The 24736-nt window shown below is 45.6% G+C and overlaps 1 protein-coding gene across 4 annotated transcripts in view; it reads right to left on the bottom strand.

Moving 5' to 3' along the window:
• Positions 1-23325, bottom strand: part of ACO1 (aconitase 1) — a 64420-nt gene extending 41095 nt beyond the window's left edge. Inside the window, exons 1-3 of one of the 4 annotated variants that reach the window (XM_058565938.1) lie at positions 23262-23325; positions 18934-19041; positions 841-959 (exon numbers count right to left, since the gene is read on the bottom strand). In XM_058565938.1, coding sequence (XP_058421921.1) covers positions 841-937 — 97 coding nt within the window. In that variant the 5' untranslated portion in view covers positions 938-959; positions 18934-19041; positions 23262-23325. Of the gene's footprint in view, positions 1-840; positions 960-10167; positions 10277-18933; positions 19449-23261 lie in introns of those variants that run through there. The other 3 variants (XM_058565936.1, XM_058565937.1, XM_058565935.1) reach the window with 3 other exon arrangements.
• Positions 23326-24736: the final 1411 nt, after the last annotated feature.

The following is a 24736-nucleotide window of genomic DNA, read 5'->3' as shown; positions in this document are numbered from 1 at the left end:
TTTCATAATGAATGGGTGCCTTGCCTAGATTCCAAGTACAGAGTTTCCCTTAAGTCATGATGAAAGAAATCAGTTGAGATATTTATTGTATTATGTGTTAGGAAGTAACACACACAGAATAATATTTCACCCGAAAACTAGAGTTTAAGAAATGAGAAAATAACCCCTTTAGAATTATTGTAATGAAGATCGAAGTATAGTCACGTACATCTTTCAAAGGAAATAAACCCCTAAATACCATGTAGCATGGCCACTGGTAACTGGGGTTTCTAGGATAAAATAATGGTAATTCATAAGAAAAAGTATTTTGTTTATTTATAAAAGAAATGTTCCATCCTGATATATGAAAATTATTCACCAATATTATCCGGAAAAGATAACAGTGCAAAGGTAGAAAAGCACAGGATTTGGAATAAAAAAGACTTGTGTTTTCATCCTCTTCTGCTGCCCACATAGTTGCTGTTTCCTCATGTCATTGACCCTCTCTGGGCCTTAGCTTCCTCAGGACTTCTTACATTTTATAAACACGACCTCATAGGGTTGTTATTTAGATTAAATGATATAATATATATGTACAAACACTCTCTATACTATAAAGTGTTATATGAATGTTACATGTATATAATCATTATTACCTACTTAAAAATGAGCAACATAAGAAGGGTGTGTGTATGTGTGTGAGTTTGTGTGTTTGTGTGCTTAATCCAAGACCCCTTGGCCCTTGTCCACTACTTCTTCTTCCAACTCTCCTAAAGGCTAACTAATTACATAGCTTAATTATTACACAAGTGAGATGCCAAGTGCTGTCAGAGCAATTACATCACAGAGCCATGTACCTACCATATCTTGAATCCTTCAATTTATTCAAATTGAAGAATTTTTTTCCTGGTTGTGCAGGATCCAAAGGCTCAGCAAGGTGTGCAAATGGGTTGCTCATGATTCCTGATGGCCTCGTGTCCCTGAAAAGGAAAAAGAACATTTAATTTCTACTCTCAAACCTGGACCTCATTTACTCTGATACGTGTTTGCCGTTTTTAACAATTATGGCACACATTCACTTCAAGAAATCTCTTATCTTTTCAAAGTAGGGGGAAAGTGGGACAAAAATGAATACAAGAATGATATTAGCAGATAAAATGGGCTTCTGTGAAGCCACTGTGAAAGTGAGCATTTACCTCTTTAGAGAGCATAAAACCTGAAACTTCTCTTATTTCTATAACTTTCCAACATTCTTCCACTGATGAGATACAGGAAAAAGGGAAGTGAAGGATGTGTCTCATGGTAAATCTTGAATATATGAACAGACCTCTGAGGCTGACAGGAGGTAAGAGGTCCATAGCAGGCGACATCACGCAATTGTATAAAACGTGAACTTTGGAAGGGGGACTTGAAAGCAGCTATTTTCTGTTGTAACAGTCTCCACATCATTTTAAATAAACATGTGAGTGAGAAGTCTTCCTGATTCACTTGTGCATGTGCTAGCAACAGCGTTTTCACATCTTTAAGCTACCCTGTGGTGGCATAAAGGCCCCAACTCCCCAGATAAGTCTGGGGGGGACCCTCTCCCCCAGCTCCGGGCAGGGCTTCTCGTGTATCTTTTCATAAATTATAAGCAGTGAACAGGGAGGACACTGTCCTCGCCCACACCACACAGATAATCAGCGATTTCAAACAACTTCACTACACAACTGAGAGAAAAACACAATGCGGTGGGGTCAGAGGACCTGTTCTCTAGTCCGACCCCTGAGGCAAAAATCCGTTAATCAATCCTTCCCCAAAAGTCTTAACTTTAAGGTAAGAATAGTAACATTTCCCTACTTAATCCAGGGCTTTTATGAGTAAATATTTAACATATTTTGGGGGTTTGTGGGGATAAAAAGTTAAAAGTGGGCCTTGTCTCTATAGACAGGCCCGTATCTTCATCAATACACAGAAGGGACTGGTTCCTTTAAGAGAGACGGACAGGGGACCTGAAGTCAGGACGGGGAGGAAAACTTAGTTTTTGTTGTCTAACTATACTTTTTTTTTTTTTTTCTGAGGAAGACCAGCCCTGAGCTAACATCCGATGCCGATCTTCCTCTTTTTTGCTGAAGAAGACCGGCCCTGGGCTAACATCTGTGCCCATCTTCCTCCACTTTATATGGGATGCCGCCACAGCATGGCTTGACAAGCGGTGCGTCGGTGTGCGCCCGGCATCTGAACCGGTGAACCCTGGGCCGCCGCAGCAGAGTGCGCACACTTAACTGCTTGTGCCACTGGGCCAGCCCCTTAACTATGCATTTTTAACTATGTACATATACAATTTTTTGGAAACTAGTTAAAAGTTTAAAAGAAATAGATGTTTGTACATCTACTCTAGGGAGCAGTGGTAGGTGGTTCTGGGGAGAGGCAGGTGACTGAGAAGCAGCCCCTGCCTTCTTGGAGTGACCCATGTGGCAGGCGGCAGGACAGGCCAGACACCTGTAACAGCACAAGAGAATGCAGAGGAGGGTGAGGTTGCCTGCCCAGCTGCCCTCGGTGCTGGGAACTGCTTCTTTGCCCTGGTCCCACACGGTTCTTGCAGGAGCTGCCATTCAGTGGCAGAGAAGGAAGGTCTCTGACCCAATCCAGAGGCCAATCGACCTCCTTCTCTAGGAATTCTGGAACTGAAACTACAGAAAGGCTATCAAGGGACACTGAAACACACCGTAACTGTGTTTATAAAAGTATGCGCTCTAGACTGTCCGCACTAGAATTACCCGGGATCTTTCTTTTTAAAAATACAGATTCCCGAGTCTCATCCCTGAGCTACTGAATCACAATTGATTGCGGAGGTGGCAGGAATGACAGGTGTTAATTTGTTAATCTCCCAGGTGTTGCTAACAGGTGCTCAGTTTGGGAATTATTGCTGGACACTGTGGAGTACGAGGTGAGGAACTCACACTTAACTCAGGCGGCAGCGAGGTACCGTGGAAGGTGTATGTCTGAAAGGGGAGGGAATCACAACCAAAATGCCTCCACGGTTCAGGAAGGGACCCCACACAAGGAAAGCGGGCTGCACAGGGGGCAGGCAGCCTGGGCAGTGTTTGCCCATCTAAGGGGCAGTGGCCACTCGGCTCCAGCCGTGGGTTGCATGCAGGAATGCCCACCCAGTGTTGACGGGTCATCCAGTTTTAAAGCGATGCTGGTAATCCGGATTTCTACATGAACGTCTTGATTTATAAATGTTTCTAACTAAATTTTTCTAAACTACCGTGTGGGTGTGCAGCATGATGGTCAAGTCAAACACGCCTGTGGACCCTCTTTGACTGGGGCCACCAACCTGCCATCTGTGTCCCAACCTAACCTCGCAGATGTTTCGGACCAGAGGAATAGCAGGGTAACCAGAGAGAGAAAACTCAGGTAGGAAAGCACCGAAAGGCAGGATGTGAGCGGTAACCAGAGAGGACAACTGGATGGTGGCAGCTGAAATGGAAAAGAAGAGGTGGATGGCCTAAAAGCTGAGAAGACAAAATTTGGAGAAAATGGCTGCCGAGTGAACAGGGGATCATCAAGGGGGAGAAGGAACTCAGGTGAACTCCAGGTGTGGGGGGCTGAAGAACCTCAGGACTGCTGTGGGAGGGAGGACCGGGGCTTTAGTTTTTGAGGGGAAAGTGCATATAGGAGGAAACGCCACGTAAATCCCAGAGACTTGTTATTCATCCCCACACAACAAGGGGCCAGTCAGGAGGAAAAACCTATAAATACATTGTTTAGTAAGAAACATGCCAGCCTCTCTGCAGAAGGAGAAGTTTACAAATCTGTGGGCTCAGAAGAGGAGACCAATAATTCCACTGCCTGGAATTCTGAAGAGGATGTGAATTTAAAAAGGCAACAATGCTCCCTTTGGTTTGTCAGCGATGCCACTGCCCCTACAATTCACTTTTCCACCCCAAACAGTAGCAGCTGCAACAGTAAAACTGCTGTTCTGCCTGCCTGGAAAATGGATCAACAAAAGTGGCTCCAAACAGGCTGTGGTACATTTCAGAATCTACGCAGCAAGGGGAGGTGGTGGGAAGCCCTCGCAGAACCAGGCAAGCTCTTTTCATGTCTGTAAAAAGCCTTAAGTCTCTGAATTATCCTGACCTCTGTGTCAGGCCCCAAAGTGGCCAGGTGCCCCAAGTTTGCCGAAATTCTATGGCTAAGCCAGTTGCTAATTTGTATCCATATTTGCCATGATACAGGGAGCACGAAATGTGTCAATTTACTTCTCTATAGCTCACAAATGCCCTGGGCATCATTTTGGAAGCCTCACACAATCCCTCCTGTTCCCACCACCCTACAAAGCCAGCTGGTATTTCAGGATGGATCCAGTGACCAATATGGCTCCTGTAGAGAATGCTGGTGTAAAGCTCTCCCGTCTGCCTCCCTTTCCCTTAGAAACTAGGTAATTGTCTAGTTTCACTAGACAATGAAGCAAATTCTACTTGCACAAGTCAGGGGAAAGAGGAACCAGTTACTAATTACTAAGTACCAGCCCAAGCCAAGTGCTCAATACCATCTTCCAACTCTGGCAACATCTCCCCAAGTCAAAGCATATCATTATTCCCATTGTACAGCCGAGGAAACTGCACCTCAGAGGGATGGGAAAACTCGCCTAAAGGCACACATCTGGTAGGAGGTGGAGTTGGATGCTGAATTCTGGCTCTTTCCATCTGCCCCAGGCCGCCTCTCGATGTGCAGCAACGCCTATTCTGAAGATGATGCTGGTTTGTACCCAGAGCTGGTGCAAGCTCAAAGAGACTCAGGGATACGAGAAATCCTCCCACAAGACTCATTTCTGGATCCTGGAGTTGCCGTTACTTCTTTCCAGGGGTCACCCAGCACCTCCGTGGGAGCTGAGGCATTGATTGTCACATGTCCCTTGCCACTTGTTACTGAACCACAGGTCAGTGGAAAGCAACAGCAGCTGTGTTTTGGCAATCAAAACTGGTTTTGCTTGGAAGTTGGGAAACAGCCTCTCCATATAAGCCTGGAAGGTTCTGGAAATCGAGCCACTCCAAGATTCTCTCAGACTGTCGCTCTTGTCTCAAACCCCCTTTCAGCAGTTACCAGTGCTTTACTTTAGTCTTCCCAAGAGAAAGCCAAAAACAACTGCCTTCCAAGGAGGGTGTGAGGGGAAAGATCTTTGGCTTGGGAACAGTCCAGACCCAAAGTAGAATCCAGTCATCGTGAGTGCTTCCCAGGTCTGCCTCACCCTGACCAGAATCCTACCCCACCCCCAAACCTTGAGTATCACCATGGGTCCTGCAGACCCCCAAATTATCCCAAGACCTGGGTTTCACCTAGGAACTCCACCAACCAGCCAGGGAGTCCTGCCTACTGCCCACATCCACATAAAGCACAGACCCCACTGTTTCAATTCCTTGTCTTATCCCCCATCCTGCCCGCCCTCAGCTTTGTTCCTGCCTTTTTTCTCTTTTATCTAATCCCCATTCGATACTAATAAAAGAGAGGAATGAACAAACAGAGTCAGCGTGGACTTTTTAGGAGAGAGAGGAATGTCATCCTAGTTTTTTCTTTTTTGGAAGGGGGAAGAGTTAGTATGCCTGGAAATATGTTCACGTGCTGTATTTTCTGTTCCATGGAATAAGATGGTACTGCGCGGAGGCATAGGAAAATAAAAAAGGAAAAAAGAAAAGAAATTTAAAAAAAAGGAAAGGAAAGAAGGGGAAATGATATCTTCTGAGCAGCAAGGGTGGAGCTCCTTCAGAACCTGCCCCTCCTGCAGACTTGCATCCAGAATGTGGGGACTGCTGACCCTTCCCCCGTGCCCTCTGAATCAAGGAGGACATGTGAACAGCTCTTATACAAAAGGAATCCAAACAGAGACACTTGCACTGTGTCTGGAATCCTTCACTCCACCTAATTCACATCCTGAAAGTCAAGATAGTTATTTGGAAGACAAACAGTGTCTTTCAAAGCTAACCCATCCTGAAATACCAGCTGGGTGACTTGTATAATGTCACGATCCCCATAGGTGCATTTTGTGCATGAAAGAGTAGTGGTGGAGAAGGAGTGCTGAATACTAGGTTTTTAAAGCAAATCGCTAAAAATGCCAAATATTAGGCACAGGCAGGCAGATCAGATTTAACAAATGAACCTGCTCCCAGTAAAAAGGTGGGGGAGCTCAGAGCTGCATTCCTTCCCAACCACAGTCGTGCTGCCAACTGACCTTTGGCCTCAATTTAGGACACCTGCAGGCAACCTGGAGCAGCACCTTCACATGTGCGTTCAGGGCATGGCATTAACCCGTACCACGCCCTGGGCACACCTTGACCTTCCACGATAAGGAGGCAATGAGACAGAATCAGAGAGTGCTGAGCATATCCCAGTGCTTTTTTTTTTTTTTTGACTCAATTATTTTATGGAGGTCACATTGGCTTATAACATTGTGTAAATTTCAGGAGTTACATCATTATATTTCAGCTTCTGTATAGACTGCATCGTCAAACCACACATCTGTGGACAGTAATCTTCGACAAATGAGCCAAGAACATACAATAGAGAAAGGAAAGTCTCTTCAATAAATGGTGCTGAGAAAACTGGACATCCATGTGCAAAAAAAAAAGGTAGACCGTTATCTCATAAAAATTAACTCAAAATGGATTAAAGAATATAAGACCTGAAACCATAAAACTCTTAGAAGAAAACAAAGGCAGTAAGCTTTTTGACATAGGTCTTAGCAGTATCTTTATGAATACCATGTCTCCTCAGGCAAGGGAAACAAAAGAAAAAACAAACAAGTAAGACTACATCAAACTAAAAAGTTTCTGCAACACAAAGGAAATCATCAACAAAACGAAAAGACAACCCATAAACTGGGAGAAAATATTTGCAAATCATTTATCAGATAAGGGGTTAATTTCCAAAATATATAAAGAATTCATACAACTCAACAACAAAAAAAATGAACAACCTGATCAAAAAATGGGCAAAGGATCTGAACAGACATTTTTCCAGAGAAGATATACAGATGACCAACAGTCACATGAAAAGATGTTCAACAACACTAATTATGAGGGAAATGCAAATCAAAACTACAATGAGATCTCACCTCATGCCTGTCAGAATCGCTATTATTAAAGACAAGAAATAACAAGTGATGGAGAAGATGTGGAGAAAAGGGAACCCTCGTACACTGCTGGTGGGAAAGCAAACTGGCGCAGCTATTTTGGAAAACAGTATGGAGATTTCTCAAAAAATCAAAAATAAAAATACCATATGATCCAGCAATTCCACTCCTGGGTACTTATCCAAAGAACATGAAAACACTTCTAGCGTTTTTGTGAGTTAGTTCTATAATCATTTACTGAAACTTCTCTGTGTTTCAGAATTTCAGAGAAGTGAATAACAGCTAAACTTTGGGAAAACAACTTATGGTTAAGTTTTAATAATCTGCCCTGGGTGACTAGTTTATTCCAGGAGACACAGAGGAGTAAGGTAAACCAATTTTATCTCTACAAATATCAAACATACAATTCCTTACTCAGATCCAACATAAGAAATGTGAGCAAAGACTCACATTCAGTGATATAAGTGAAATAGAAAAAGTTGCAGAATAATATATATATACTAGAATCTAATTTAAGGTAAAAAACTTGAAGACTATTAGTATATATTCATTCACACACACACATACCATTGTATATGTAAATGAATACAAAAAAGAAAGCTATAGAATAAAGTTAACAATGATTATTTGTTGAATATCTAAGAATAATCTAAGTAGAAGAATACATTGCATAAAGAGGGGGCTTTAACTCTTTATGTTACATACCTCTGAAGAGAATCCATATTCTATTTTCTGTAAGGATGCATTTATTTACTACTTTTTAAAAAGCTGGAGCAGTGATTTTCAACTCATGCATAAGTGCCTATAAAGGATATTTCATATGCGAAGGAGTAGAGTCTCTATAAAATGAGAACCTGACATCTTCGGCAATGTCTTTTGAAAGGAAGATACAACAGTTCATGACGTTCCTGGAACTACAATATGTAGTCCTTTTTTTAATAATGTGTGATGAGGATTTATTTAAAAGTACATTTGTGACTATTACCCTCTAGATAAACCCACTTTGCTTCCCAAAATATGTCCTTCATTATCCACCAATGCAGTGAAATGGTTCCGAAGAGAATCCACCATGGTTCATAGTTGACTTTAGATGGACAGCTCCATACTCCACACAGGTCAAATGCATCAGTCCAAGCTGCACCCCTTCCTTCTCACCACCCCCCAGCTTTCTACTTCACTTATATCACTTAATGTGAGTCTTTGCTCACGTTTCTTTCCTCCCTCTGCAGTCCCAGCAGTTTACCAAACTTGTTGCTGAACCATATCTTCTTAGGTGGTGGAAATATTACACCAAGAAGTGGATGCTCACTGTAGAAGCATTAGAAAATGCAGGTGAACAAAAGGAAGAAAATAAAAGTCATCTGTAATACCACGGTTTAGAGTTCCATTTAATATGACTTCTAAATGTATTTGAATTTCTTTAAAAAATGCATTAGGGGCCGGACTGGTGGCGTGGCGGTTACGTTGGTGCACTCCGCTTTGGCGGCCCAGGGTTCATGGGTTCAGATCCCAGGCGCAGACCAACGCACCACTTATCAAGCCGTGCTGTGGCAGCATCCCATATACAATAGAGGAAGATGGGCACAGATGTTAGCCCAGGGCCAATCTTCCTCAGTAAAAAGAGGAGGATTGGCAACAGATGTTAGCTCAGGGCTAATTTTCCTCACCAAAAAAAAAAAAAAAAAGGATTAGACCTCACATTGTTTTGTAAATTGCTTTTTTCAATCAGCAATAGACCACAAACATCTTTATAGGGCCATCATGTGATATTTTATATCACTTTTATCTACACCATAAAAATCTATCATTCATATATATAATAATTTAATTAAATCTCTTACTACTAAAATACTTAGGTTGTTTCCAAGTATTAACATTCAAACAATGCTGCAACCTTTTGTACACACTTCTTTGAGTAGGTCCTTAATCTATTTCCTCAAAATAAATTCCAAGCTTTCAATTCCTAGAAGGAGGGCAGCTGGATGAAAGAATTTGCACATCTCCATTTTGTCACCCGTCACCAGACTGCCTGAGAGAGGCTGCACCAATTTTATGACCCTTCTCTGACGCGGTGAATGGAAGTGCCTAAACTGGCAACATAATTTGTTTTCACCTTTCACTAAATTGAGAGATTAAAAAGCTAATCTTGGGTATTTCTTTAATTGCTAGTGAAGGTAAATACTTTTCCATCTGTCTGTTAGACATCTGAATTTCTTCTTTTGTAAACTGTCCCGTCTGCCAGAAAAGGCCAAACTGAGTGACACTAAGATGGCTTCTGGTGACCAAATGTTCTCCTCTCTGAGGGGACTTGATTGTGCTATTAATGTGGCTGAGACTCAGCTCTGTGACCCTGAAGAGGCAAGGACTGCCCTTGGCCTCTGTCTGATCTCGAGACTCGCAGTCTACAAAATTCCCTTTTGCATGAAGGGAGCCCTAAAATCTGCTATACAATCTGCACTCACACTTGGTTGTATAGTGAACCTAGTTTTATTGCAGACAAGTGACTGATTAGCTTAAATCATGGGCAAAATCCCCATCGGGGTCAGTGAGCTTTGCTAGCTGTAACCCAGAGCGAACTTTTGAGCCCAGGCAGCAATCTTGCAAACGGGCTTTGTGAAAGTGACTGAGCACAGCATATGGGCAGTACACTGTGAAACCATCACTACTGCTGGAAGACCATCTCGGACCACACTCTCAGCTGAGAGGGAACGCCACTCGGAGATGCTTATTCAGCACAGCCTGATTTGTAGAGCTGTTTGGAATAGTCGACTGACTTTAGCTAAATGACAATGATCAGATAAAATAAGATTCATCTCTTCAGGTCTCCTTCCAGCCTTTGGAGTATATAAACCAAGATTTAGCTGCTTCCGCTCTCAGAGTTGAACCCTTTTAGGTTGTCTTACGATAGAGAAAGAGGCATAGATACGAATGGGCCCTATAACCAACCACAGGATTTCCACCCACCAGTAGGAAGGAGCAGAGGAGAGGAGTAACCCTGAGCAGTAGAACTCCCGAAAGCGATGGGGTGGGGAGGACAGAGTTGGGGGGCAGGGAGGAGCGTGCGGATCAGTTACCAGGAGAGCCTGTAGAGTCTGAAGGAGCTTCCAGGTGACCAGTTGAGCATCACTGCTCTGTGGTCCAAAGTACAGACAACACATCCTCCCAAGTGTTTGTTTAGGGTATCTAAAGACACACAAGAGTGGATTTTTTAAATCTATGTCAACAACAGAGAGAAGTTTCTCCTGTATTTCTTGTGGTTTACCCACCTCTCTTCCTCTCTTCTCTCACTCTCCTAAATACATCCATCCTGAATTTTCGTGGCTTCCAGCTCCAAAGGTAAAGCAATATCAGTGCATCTCTAGAGTTCACCTCAGTTAGATTAGCCACGCTTCATTTTTTTTCTGTTTAAAGAGAAATTAATTGGTCCCACTCCCAAACTGACAGTCGTGTATCTAAACATCAAGCTACTTATAAACAACTTTTTGTCAAAAGTGAGATTCCGAGGATGTCTATGTAAGCATAAACAAGACTGAGGTCAGAACCATCCAGGCCAGCAAACTACCAGGGCTTGTCCACTTGGTTCTTGCACAAAGCAGGGAGCCAGAAATATTAGTTCTTTGCTTTATTTGATGCAGACCCATCTGGGAAACTGGAATAACTAAATATTTCTGAATTTTCCCGGAGACCACATCACCTCTTTGATCCTCTAAGCTGTTCGTAAAAGTAATTAAAAACAAAAACAAAAACAACACAAAAATCTCTTAAATGTGATACTTGTAACCAAAAGAATTTTCTAGGAGAAGCCATAAAAGCAACTGTTTATTTTGGGAGAGAAAGAAAAAAAAAAAGAGAAAGAGTAATGCAGAAGGAGGGTCTTGGACAAAGGAGAGGCTTTCTAACAATTTAACCAAATCCATCAACACATTTTTCTTGAGCACTAATTATATGCGAGGTGCACTTTATGCTATAAAATGAACAAGACTCTGCCTTCTGTATTAGAAAGCTTTGCTGTCACATAATAACTTGTCTCTTTTTGCTGAATTTTCAAGTTATCAGTGTGTTTTCACTTATTCTTCTGTCTCATCCTGGACAACTGACCAGAATTCTCCACATATATCCCTAGATTTTTTAAAAGAGCTGTAACAGGTTTTAAATAATTAATTTTGAACAAGCCATATAACACCTTCCTGTGCCTGTTTCCCAATCTGTAACACAAGGTTAGTTGATGATCTAAAACGTCCTTTCTGAGTGAAAAAATCCTATGATTGATTCGTTCATTTATTCAACACACATTTATGTTAACCATCTAATATGTGCCAGGAACTGTTTTAGGCACTGGGCGTACACCGGGAACAAAACTGACAAAGTCCCTGTCCTCATGGCATTTCCATGAGGACAGAGGGAGATAGTTGAGAGAGACAGACTAAACAACAAATAACTACACAAACAGAATGTCAGATGGTGACCAGCTCTGTGGATAAAGCAGGACGGGGGCAGTAGGGAGTGTCGGGACCATGAAGGGTCTTGGAAGGTCAAAGAAGGCCTCACTGATATGGAGCCACTTGAGTAGAGCCTGGAAGGAAGTGAGGGGACAAGCTGCTTGCAATCTGGAGGGGGGATAAAGTCATGTGCAAAGGCCCTGAGGTGGGTTTGAGGAAGGCAAGGAGGCAGAGCAGAGTTAGTACAGAAAAAGAGGAGATGAGGTGGGGAGGTAGCAGAGAGGCCACTCTAGGGATTTTGACTAAACACAAACTACAAAGGACTCTCTTAGATTCACACTGGGTTTAAGTTGTGGATTTCCAACATCGGAATTTGTTAGAGTTTGATAAGAAATTAACTCGTAATATGGAAATATTAGATTGCTTCTAAAAAGTGGCTACTTCCTATATATAGGTGGCCAATAAGCACATGAAAAGTTGTTCAAAATTACTAATCATCAGGGAAATGCAAATCAAAACTACACTAAGATACCACCTTAGAATGGCTATGATCACCAAGACAAAAAATAACAAATGTTGAAGAGGTTGTGGAGAAAAGGGAACCCCAATTCACTGCTTATGGGAATGCAAACTGGTGCAGCCACTATGGAAAACAGTATGGAGATTCCTCAAAAAATTAAAAATAGAAATACCTTATGATCCAGCTAGCCCACTACTGGGTATCTATGCAATGAACCTGAAATCAACAATCTAAAGAGGCCTATGCACCCCTATGTTCATTGCAGCATTATTCACTACAGCCAAGATGTGGAAGCAACCCAAGTGTCCATCGACAGATGATTGGATAAAGAAGATGTGGTATATATACACAATGGAATACTACTCAGCCATAAAAAACGATAAAATAATCTCATTTGCAACAACATGGATGGACTTGGAGGGTATTATGTTAAGTGAAATAAGCCAGACAGAGAAAGACAAACACCGCATGACTTCACTCATATGTGGAAGAACTAACTTGAGTGTGTGGAACTAACTTGAACATGGACAAAGAGAACAGTTTGGTGGTTACCAGGGGGAAGGGGCTGCGGGGTGGGCACAAGGGGTGAAGGGAAGCATTTATATGGTGACTGACAAACAATAATGTACAACTAAAATTTCACAATGTTGTAAACTACTATGACATCAATAAAAAAATTAAATTAAATTAAAAATAAGGGAGGCTACTTCCTGAAATCTAACCCTTCTGCTTCCCCGAACTTCATTATTAAGTAACACTGGACATTTTCAGAATGTATCACAAAAATGGCCATGACTCACTCAGCAGATGTGCACAGCCACTGCCAAAGGTGACGGTCAGGGTTTGGGGGATGGGGCCCTGGCCACTGCACCGTCTGATTGACAGCCCCTGCTCTGTACTTCCTGGACAGGAAGTAAAGCCCCTGCCTCTTTAAGGCTCCAGTTCTAGGCTCTCTGTCCAGGACGGCACGATGTCACATGCAGTTCCCAAAGGAGAAAGGCTTACCCGATACATCCTTTAACTCATTTTAAATTAATTGCAGTAGCACAAACTCAAAAGAACAGAAATAATCATTTTTATTTTTTGGTCTCACTGTGGGCTAATAGACGCAGAGTTTCACCAAAAATCTTGATGACCCTCAGAATTATAATTCCGGAGACGCACTGAGAAAAGAAAGCCATCTCGGGGCCAGAATGTAAAGATGCAGGGCAGGGCCCCTCACAACCAGGCTTCATGGCCCAGCCCTCTGCTCCCGACCTAACTCTCTCCTCATTGAGGTCAGTCCTCAGTCTCTTCTCGGAATGTGGGTCCCCTACCCTGCAGCAGCCACCGTCTCCAGTGGGGCTTCAAAAATGGCAGCTGCAGAGACCCCAACCAATCTAACTGCATCCAGGTCTTGAGAGTGCGGGGGTGGGGGGTGGCAACTGTAGCTCTTAAAGCATTACAGAGCAGGCCTAGCTGACGTCCATTCTTTAAGAAAGCTGCGTGGCTTCCTCAAGCTCCTGAACTCGCTTCATAGATCCTTGGTAATGAGCTTTTCTAACGCAAGTTTTGGGAATTAAACAGAAAGACTGCCATCACAAGAGGCTGGTGTCAGGCTGCCAGGGCAGCATTTGTCTCTATGAATTCCCCAAGTTTCTGAGGTCATCTACTTCCACCCACCTCAGAACTGCTTGGATCCAAGAGTGATGACTCGCGCTAGTGAAGTTCCCAAAAGCTCGAAGTATAAACCCATATATTTATGGATTTTCCAGAAGAAAGGCAACTGCCAGGAGGACCTGATGCTCCTGTTTTCCGACCAGCACATTCCTTCCCTATAGCAGTATAGCGATGTGGTTAGGAGCTGGAAATCTGAAGCCAGACTGTAGGCGTGTTGAGAGGGTGAACTGGAACTCAGGCTCAAGTCCATCAGACGACAAAGCCTAACTCTTAAGCAACTACGTTGCTTCCACCTCAGTGGCCCTCACAGTGGCTCGGCATCTACATGCAACAGCCATTTCATTGGGTCAAAGACGTGACAGGTAATAGAGCAGCTGTAGACCTAGACACGTCTGGTTCTGGGCCTCTCTCCTGGTCTAAGAGAAGGGACTGACGTAGAGTCATTCACACATTTGACATTTATGGACCTCTGGGATAAAGGGACAAAGTCCCCCTCGCTCTTCAGTCACACTCAGGCTGGCCAGGAGGTAATGACAATCCACCTCCAGCAGCGGTGGATGCACGGTGATAAAGACGCATCTAGGCAGAGCACCTAACCCAGCCCGGGAGGGGTCAGGAAGGCCTCCAGGGACAGGCAACACCATGCATGAGCCTTCCAGAACCCCAGAGAGGCAGCGAGTCAGGGGAAGAACATTCTGTGCAGAGAAAACAGCGCATGAAAGGCACGGAAGCGTGACCCCATGGGAGTCATACAGCAGCTCCATGCGGATGACCGACGGGGTGCACGTGGGGCAGGGCTAAGAGGAGAGGAAAGGGGTGGGGGCAGGGTCCACATCATGAGGGGCCTCACAGAAAGGTTCCAATTTATCCTGAAGACAAGGAGGCACCTTGACAGGATTCTAAGCTGGAATCTTCAAGAAAGACCTCATTTGATTTCAGAGATCACTCTGGTCATGGTGGGGGCTGACTCCAGGGAAGGATGCTAGACTGGTGTCAGGGAGGCAGGTTATGGTGCTATTACACCACCAAGTCAGACAAAGAGGGCAGAGGCAGTAAATCCCAGGGAGAGTTAAGAGAGCAGAATGGACTGAGGCTGGGTGAGGAAGAGAGAGAGGTCTAGGATAGCGCCTACGTTCCTCATCTGGCAAACTGGCAGAGCCAATACCAAGACGGGAACCGGATGTTGGCTTTAGATACGGTGACTCTGGGAGGAAGACGCCCAACAGGCAGCAGCGTATGTGGGCCTGGAGCTCAGGAGGCCTGGGCTGAGACAGACGTTCAGAAGAAGGGCAACAGTGTGCAGGCGTTATGCCCTGAGAGCTACATCATTCCATGGGCACTGCAGCCCGGTGACACGTGCTGAGTGCCTGTGGGGTGCCAGGCACCTCACCCACGTTGTCTGATACGGTCCCTCAGCAACTCCGAGAAGGGCATCACCATCCTATTTTACAGGAGGGAAGACAGGATCAGAGAGGGTAAGTCACTCGCCAAGGTCTCAGGGCTGGTAAGTGGCCAAGCTGGAGTCCAGCCCAGGCCCCTGGTGCCAGGGCCCACTCTCCTGCCCTGCTGCCTCCCAACAGGCAGCACGCATGGCAGCATTTTATAGTCGCTCCTCGTACAAAGACCCAAATTAACCAAATGGATTAAACCTCACTTTAAAACAATCTTCAAACTCTAAAGTACATAGATGAAGACCAGATAGTCAACCTCTATTTCCCTTAAAATATCCTGATTTTGGCAAAATTTGTATGATAGATAACTTTTAAAGGATGGGTTGATGTAAATGACCAACCCACACCAGCATCTGGTATCACCAAATGATGACCCCAGGTGTCACCAACACTTAAAAGGCAACCGATTCCTTATCTGAGCAAACAAGGGTTTTATGAAACCTAACATCCTTAAAACCAACCCTGTGGCTGGTCTTGATCCCTCCAGGATTACAGAACTGTGCTTCTGGCATGTCTGCCCTGGCACAGCTCTCGCATACAACAGCAGCCCACAATGATTTATTCACCTCTTCTCTTCTCAACCGAAAGTTCAAACCTGGTGATCACGAAGCGGGACACTTTCTCCGACGCAAGTTCTTCACGAGCTCTGCCACAACATGTACTTTGCCTGTAATTTTACAATAACGGTCATAAAAGGATGATGAGGATAAGGAATAATTAAGTGCTCCATACACGTCCGTTTGAGCAACAGCCCAGGCAAGTCATGCTGTCCAAAGACCGGCTCGCCCAGGGCTCTCCTTAGGTCAAGGAAACAGAATGAGAGGGAACCACACCAGCGCTCATGCACAGAGAGCCTTGCCAATTCATCAGAAGGAGGATTAACTTTCACAACAAAGACTAGAGCAGAACAGGAGGAATCTGAGAACAGACTGGTTCAGAGAGTGTGATGTCATTTATAGTCTCATGTATTAAGGGATACATACTCGCCTCAAGAACCTGGCCCGTCTCCCGAAGAGACATAACGCTTAGAGAGAAAGATTCCTGCCTTTGCATGTTCAAAACATCTAATCCCAAAGCCCTTTGGTTTCCAAGCCACACTGACAGACTCTGCCATTTACTGCAGTGGACGAGGTTTGTTCTGTCTCCCTATATCACAGGTCACTTCTTTGCAGACTTAAGGTAGTGGTATCTGCACTGCCCTGCTCTGCCCAGCTCACGAGGGCTGCTGCAATAATTAATAATAATAATAGATGCAAGCACAGCGCACACTGGGAACTCTGCACCTGTGAGCTACCATTATTCATGACATTGATATCAACATACTTCACGGCCATCGGGACCTAAACGTAGCCTATTTCTTTTACTAAAGATTTAAATCTACATTTTAAAACACAGTGGATAGTCTAAAATGCAGTCAGTCACTCTTATCTACTGAGGGATAAAACCATTCTAAAATCAGAGAAGACCTAAAGCTTCCAGACATACACGAAAAAATGACAACAGACCATAAAGAAAAATGTTCTCGAAAAAAAAGTTGCCTTTTTTGTTGGCTCAAATCAAAGATTTTTGTCCTCTCAAATCTTTTCAAATCTTGCAGGTGAGATAAAATGTTCCTGGTCCCAGGCAATATCTGAAAATTTTTCTTTTAATGTGATGCATTTCTTTTATAATAAAAATTTTCCTCCCGCGAACTTAATTCAGATGACTTTAGCATCTCTTTCTTGAGCGTCTTCTTTGCAGTATGCATTGCTAAGTACCACAGGAGAGAGGGAGATTAGGAAAACACTCCACCTTTGATACCAGATACAATCTATCCAGGAGACTAAGATGAGCACACAAATTACTATAAAATGATAAAGGTCATAAGAAGGTCACAGGAAGGAGACAGCTGTAACTAGGGGATGGAGAAAGGCTTTCCAGAGGAGGAGAACTGAGAGAAGGAAAGGGGGAAGACCGATTCATGCCGAAGGCAGGGAGAAAAGCAGACACAGGCGCAGAGACGCAGACGACAGAGCATGTGTTCACGGACCACCCGGCGGTCCAGCTGGCGGACACTGGGCTAGACCAGTTTCAACACATTTGCTGCAACAGACAGTACGTGCTCGCTACTAAAAAGACACAACAGAATAACTTTTTGTTAACTTATACAGTTGAAAATGAAGATGCAAACTCACGGAAGGGGGAAAAAGGAGTGAGTTTGAGGAAAGGTACAGATGAAATCAGACTGACCCAGTGTTAACATTCATAATTGCTGAAGCTGGGGGCTCATGCTCTCCATTTCTTTGTCTGTCTGAACCTTTCCATTAAAAATAGCTGACAAAGAAATGAAGGCCAGTCCATCTGGCGAGATGGTCGATGGTCAGCTGATGGCTTCTCAGCTGATGGTGCTAACCCTGCGAAGAACTTTCTAATCCCTGGGTCAGATGCAGGGAGAGGGCGGGCCGAGGTTGGGGCCCACTCCACAGGGGAAGTAGACACGCACACTGAGACAAAGGTCTGTCACCAGACCTGTTTTCAGTTCCCCTGCCTCCCGCTCCACACTTGTTTCTCCAATTCCCATGGGGAGGAAGGGAGAGCAGAGGTCTGCTACTAGGCAAGTGGGTGGTACATCAGCCTCAGAAAAAAGAAGGCGGCTGTGTTGTCCCAACACACTACTGACTGCGGGGGTTGTTTTTGGTCGTGTCACATTTCATACTTGTCATATCAAATGTAATACTTATTAAATACTGGCTAGAAAATATTACTAAGCAAAGTGAAGAAATTTAAAAATCAACTGGGGCTTCCCCTCCACACACCAAGAGAAAAGCCCTCAGCATTTGGCATATCCTTGCCTCTGTCCATGCCTGTGCATACCATGCAGACAGGCACATGCTTCCTCTCCTCAGAGAAACAGGACCACAGGAAAATATTCTCGGGTAACATACTTTTAAATTTAAAAACTGTACTTCATGACATTTCATGAAACAGCATTTTACACCAGTTTAAGGGCTGCATAATAGTCCATTAAGGAACATTTTGATCTGGTACTTCTAATCTTGGACAAGGGTTTAAATCACACAGTAGTGTTTAATGAAACATTATGATCTGAGAAGGCTCTCTCTCAATATGATTTAGAGTTCACATATACTAGTTCAGAACTGTGATGCGACAATTAAAGTAATTTGTCTTATTGGGGGAGGGGGTGGTGGTAACATTCTTACCAGAGAAACAGTCCTATCTTTCTTTAGAAAGTATAGATTGTTGGGATTTTAGTTGTTTTCTTTGTTTTTACGTTGTAAAAGTAATACACGAATGTTGCAGGGCAGGCAGACTATGGAATTACAAAAAGTAACAAGTGAAACTTCCCTGCCTTCTTTCCACCCCATTCCACTGCCCAGAACTGGCTACTGTCAATAGTTTGGTATGTCTGTCTTCCAAACATTTACGAGGCTTATTTTAAATACGTGGAATACGTAATCCCACCCCCACACAACTTAGGTACATATATAGATACACAAACATGCATACACTGGCTTCTCGCTATCCAAAAGTAGAGCGTTCCCATGGAACCTTTCGTAAGCAGAAATGGTGTAAAGTGAAGAAGCAATTACCATGAAATTATATGGGAAAATTCTTTGAGTGTTCCCAGACTCAAAAAATAACCTACCAAATCATACCAAATAACATGTAAAACCTAAAATAACAATAACATATCGTGAAGCAGGCATGATATGACAAATACACAGCCTACATAAAGTAGAACTAACATATGTACAGTGTAGTGTCACTTACCGGAATGGGGAAGACAGCGAGCACACTGGAAGGTTCACAGGTGGTGGTGGTGATGATGGTGTGTTAGGCTGAGTCGTCAGAGGCTGGAGTGATGGGAGGTACAGGAGACTGGGGTGGAGGAGAGAGAGGAAGAGGGTCATCTATTAACATCTCATGGTCACCTGAACCCATCAGGGCAGGCAGGTCACTAACGTCTACACCCTGTTCTATATCAGCTGGCATCCATGTCGAAGGCCGATTTCCTCACCGGCTGATGTGGAAGCTTGAAATACTTCACTGCTTGTATGCTTGGCTGCTCAGCCTCTATGACGGCTCGCTGCGAAACAAATGCTGAATGCTACCTTTGCTTTTTGCCTTTTTTCATAAAAGCGAAAATCCTCTTTGGATTTCCTTCAGTTAGCGAAAACCGGTACGTACTGACGTAGGTCTTTAGTAAAAGCGAAGTGGCATAAAGTGAACTTTCGGATAGCAGGAGACACCTGTACACATATGTGTACATACCCCCAACGTACATATACAGTATACATACAGTACAGTACAATGTACATATACATATACATATTTACAGATATGATGAGGATTCTCCTTCCTTTTTTTTTAGCATTTCCTTTGTCCCCGCCCCTGGAATCAGAATAGCTATTAGAGAGACTACTGATTTTTGCAGAACACCCCAAATTCACACACTTGGTTAGATGCAGGTCCATCCATCCCAGCATAATGCCTGAGATGGCTCCAGAGAGGCAGCTGGGAATAAAGACCCCCACTTCCCACCCACGGCTGTGTCCTCAAAACTTCGACATACTTGGCCTTCCATTAAACAACTGACTGTGGATTCTTCTTCATTTGATTCCAAATCTTTTGCAGTTGCCACTTCCAGCTATCTTGGAGTATCAAGTCCTTGATATTCAGGCATAAAGTCCTGAAGAACTTCCTTTTCCATGAGACTACCTCCTTGAAGCCTGGCTCCTGTTCTGACATTCTAGGACAGGGGTCTACAACCTACGGCCTAGCACCTGCTGTGTAAATAAAGTTTTATGAGGACCCAGCTGTGCCCATTCGTTTGCATATTGCCTGTGGCTGCTTTCACACTGCAACAGCAAAGCTGAGTGTTGTAACAGAGATGGCACAGCCCACAAAGCCTAACATACTTACTTCTGTCCCTTGACAGAAAAGTGTGCTGACCCATGTTCCAGGATGTGGTGAAGACAGTTTTTTCCCTATCAACAGTTTTGGAGGACTTGAATCACACCTCCCATATCCAGTGTTTTTGTCCAGGCTAAAGAGTTTGCTTTCGATTAAAACACAAACAAAAAGCACCCTGGCTCTGACAATAGCAACGGTTTGCTGGTAAATGTTTAACAACTTGCTCTTCAGGGGGGGAAAAAAAGGCCCTGATTTGTAGCATTTGCCTATTTCCATGGTATAAATAGTCCCATAATGGCATATTTCAAGTTAAAAGAAGCAATGCCACTGAACAAGGAATTGGAAAGAGATGCGCACAAACGCTAATGCAAACCAGCTCCAGCAAACCACTGGCTCCTTGGGACACATGCAGTGTCCCCATTGGGACATCAATGGGCCAATCCCTCACTTTAAAGACAAGACACCAAGGCCCAGAGGCAGAAAGTGTCTTGCCCAAGACTGGGCCAGTGGCTGGGACGAGGCTGGAGCATATTTCTCTGTACAGAGTTTGGCTGTAACGGGGAGGCACTTCCTCCATAAAGGGAAGAGTGGAGGGAGGACGGCAAATGAAGTTCTCTGCCAGGCACGTGGTAATAAAGGTTGGTTTCATCACTACCTTCACAGTTTGGCACTCTGGCTCTCTGAGTGGTGCTCAGGGAGCTCTGAAGCCCACATTTGGCTGGGGTATTGTTCTTCACGTAGGGCCATGTTGCACAGGAACACGCCGACAGTGCACTGTCTCAATCAACCAGCAGTTACTTAAGCTCCCGGACTCTAAGCTCCAGAAAGACAGGGACTGTATCTCACCAATCTGTGCTCACTACCTTCCCCAGTGTCCAGTACAGACCTGGGCACTCGGTAAGCACGGTCAGTAATACCGACTGCAGGGACGAAGGAACGAGGTCTCACCACCAAAGTGGAGTTCTACACAAAGAACACGGCAAGTGCTCAGAGGGTGGATCCCTCCCCTTCTCCCATCTGTGGACAGTGCAACAACAGATGCGACACGCTCGTGTGCTTGCACCATTTCTAAAGTATCGCGCAGCATCCGAGCTGCTTCATCAGAGTACCTGAGGCTCTGTGGATGGAGGAACAAAAGAGAAGACAGGGCCAGAGTATTATTTTCCTTTGGGGTATATACGCATGTAATTTCTATCTGGAACCTGTGCTGACAGAGCGTGAAGCCAAGGAAACAATCCAGTGAGGGATCCCACCTACCACATGCCAAGAGGCAGGACATTGCTTTCTGGCAGGGGCTGAGGAAGGGCCACTCACAGTGACAAACCTCTGAAAGTGGAAAGTGAAAGAGCACCAAGATTGGGGAATCATATTCCAATAAGCTCAAAGCTGCACGACTACAAACAGAAATGAACACGAGGAAAGCAGGGCAAAAGCACGCCTCTCTGTTCTTTGGGAGATAACTTCTTGACTACTTAGTAACTCTCACCCAAACCTCTACACACTTGGCACAGGCTCCCCGTGGGTTCTTCTGTGAACCCTCAGGTCCCGTATGCCACATCACTGCTACAATCTGCACGCACAGACAGGTCAGCTCTGCAGGCACAGAAACAACCAAGCCTTGCCGAGCTTTCAGGAGGCCAGCAGGGCTCATGTTCACTTTTGTGGGGATCTAGTACCTGGTTTGCAAATGAGGTCAGGCTTGGTCCCAAATACCAGAGGTTAACACTGTCCATGCCACAGGGCGGTGTGTGTTTCCATTCAGAGAAAGGATCACAAACAAGAAGCAGGCCCACTGATTTAAGCCTCCAAAGCATTTCCCACACCAGTGGTTCTCAAAGTGTGGGGCAGGGGACTCCAGGGATCCACAGGGTCAAAACCACCTTCATAATCAAACCAAGATGCTCTCTGCCTTTTTCACCCTCACGTTTTCAGGAGTATACAGTGGAATTTTCCAGAGGCTACATGACATGCAATATTGCAACAGAAGCAGATATAAGAATCCAGTTGCTTTCCATTAAACCTGACATTAAAGGGATTTGCAAAAATATAAAACAATGCCACTTTTCTCAGTAACATCCTGTTTTGGAAAATATGATTATTTTCATAAACATATGTTATGTTAGGTCCACTATTTTTAAAAGAATTATGAAATATAGTAAAAATTTCTCAGTTTTACTTATATAACATAAATATGGAAAGATGTAACCCACATAAACAAAAGTTCCTTACTATACTAATTTTTAAGAGTGCAAAGGGGTTTCTGAGCCCCCCAAAAGTTTGAGAATTGTTCTAGAGGCTGCTCCCCCCCAACTCTCCACCCCCACATGCCCCCCTCCCCCGGCAACACACACCCAGGGAAGGAGGCTTATGTATGTTACAAGAAGGAAGATGTGTCATTCTGATGTGCTGGCTGAGTTAGGAAAGGCACCCCATGCTCCCTCCCGGATCTCTGAATCAATTAGTGTGGGCTCTGTGCCCAACCTTTCCACCCAGGGGTCTCTTCCCCTCACCCCATTTTCCCTTTATCACTTGGTGTGGATTCTCCAATCTGCGGGCTCCTCAGTGAGGATTTCCCTATGTGGCTGGCCCGGGCTTGGTGAGGACTCCCCGGTGTGGCCCGCACACTCTCCTGGGGTGAGGACTCTCCGGCGTGCCCAGCACACCCTCCTCGGGTGAGGACTTGCTGGCGTGGCCTGCACACCCTTCTGGGGTGAGCACTCCCCCGCATGGCCCGCACACCCTCCTGGGGTGAGGACTCCCCGGTGCGGCCCGCACACCCTCCTGGGGTGAGGGCTCCCCGGCGCGGCCCGCACACCCTCCTGGGGAGAAGGCTCCCCGGCGCGGCCCGCACACCCTCCTGGGGAGAGGGCTCCCCGGCGCGGCCCGCACACCCTCCGAGTGAGGACTCTCCGGACGGCCCGCACAGCCGAGGCAAAGCGGAACGAGCAGAGCCACTTCCAGCCCCGCCCCCGGTGCCCGGCGCGGCTCAGGCCGGGGACGGGGCGGAGCGGTCAGCGCACAGGAAGGTCCCGCTGCTCCTCCGGCCCTCCCGGACTCCCCGCGCCGGCCGCTGCGCGCTCGGCCCCGCGCGGGGAAGGGGCCCGGCGCCGCGGAGGAGGCCGCCCCGCCCGGGCACAGGGCGCCGGCGCTCCGCCGGGCGGTGGCGGGGCCGGGCTGGGACTCACCGCGGGCGGCACGGCGGGGTCCGACTGCGGGCCGGGACGGGCTGCGGGGCGCGCTCCCGTGCGCCGCGCGGTTCCAGCCGCCGCCGCCTCCGCGCTCCGCCCCCTGTCGCCCCCGGGCCACCGGCCGATGGGCGGGGCGGGGCGCGCCGGGTTGGGACCGGCCGGGCCGCGGCCGAGGGCGGGCGGAGTCTGCGCCGGCTCCCCCGCCCCCACCAGGCTGGAAGGACTTCGCCCTGGCCGGGAGGGGACGGTCGCTAATCGGTCAGCGGCAGGAAGCGGCCGAGCGCCTCCCGGGTCCACTTCTGCGCGCCCAGGGCCGGGGACCAGGGCATGGAGTGGGACTGCCCAGCTCGCGCTAGAGAGTGAGCCGAAGGGGTGGGAAGACATGCAGCTTTACAAAATGATTCGGCCGTAACGGTGGAGGCTGCGTTATTTGGTGCTCCGGCACCTGCGCTCACCTAGCCCCGTCCCACCGCCTCGCCCCCTCACCCCCTTGCTCCCCTGCCCCGCCTTAACTCCTTGCAAAGCGTGCCAAGTGGGCATGTGGTCACGCAGATACGGTAGGACGGACGTCAGTGTTTCCATGGTTACCAATGCAAAGTTTCTATGTGTAATTTTTATTTTTTTTTAACGTGTAGCAACACTTTATAATGCAGGTTGTTTAGCGGTTGGAGTCAGAGAAGTACTGCGAGTTGACACGGAGTGGGATTTCCTCACAGGACCTGTTTTCCATAGGTCGGTTGGAGTTGCGCCCTCTCAGGCAAATATGAGTCCAAAGTGATTAGATCTTTCTAGGTGAAAGGTGGTGGTGGGTGAGGTTTTCATGCCCGACTTATATGGAAAGTTACTGTCGTTTTCTATCTTGAGTATCTGAATAAACAGCTTATAAGATGAACAACTAACAGCTAATACTAATCTCCACTGCTTTGAGTTACCACGCTCTTACTCTGCGGGGCCCTATAGTTGGATCTTTACATATGGTATTTAATTTGACTCTTTCCAACTGCCCTATGAAATGAGGACTATTACCCCATTTTGCAGATATGAGATGTCCCAGAGCTGGGATTCAGTCCTCAGGCCTGGCTGACTCCCAAGTCCACTGTTTTCTCATCTTGCTACACTATAGGGTACAGCATCCCCTAGTTATATTTAATTTTTAAATATAAAGGGTTATGCTTAATTTTTAGAGAGAGAATATTAACTATATTTCCAGTATGGGAGAAGACTTTCTTCCCACCCACTTCCTAAATTCCTTCCGTTCATATTCATTGAACGAACTTTCCTTGAGTGTCCACCATATGCCAGAGATTCACCACAAACCCTGAAAAATAATAATTCTAGCGTCTCCTTGGAGGTTAGAGAGAGTATGGGGAAGGCAAGAGTGGGTGGAAGGCTGGCAGCAGGGAAGAAAACATATCCAGCTAAACTTTGATTCTTATTGAGGCAGCCCTTCAGAAAGCAAAACTTCTTGGTGT

The sequence above is a fragment of the Diceros bicornis genome, chromosome 22, assembly GCF_020826845.1.
Source record: "Diceros bicornis minor isolate mBicDic1 chromosome 22, mDicBic1.mat.cur, whole genome shotgun sequence".
Classification (NCBI taxonomy): domain Eukaryota; kingdom Metazoa; phylum Chordata; class Mammalia; order Perissodactyla; family Rhinocerotidae; genus Diceros; species Diceros bicornis.
The sequence above is the reverse complement of the archived record's forward strand: the minus strand, read 5'-3'. Positions and strand labels throughout refer to the sequence as shown.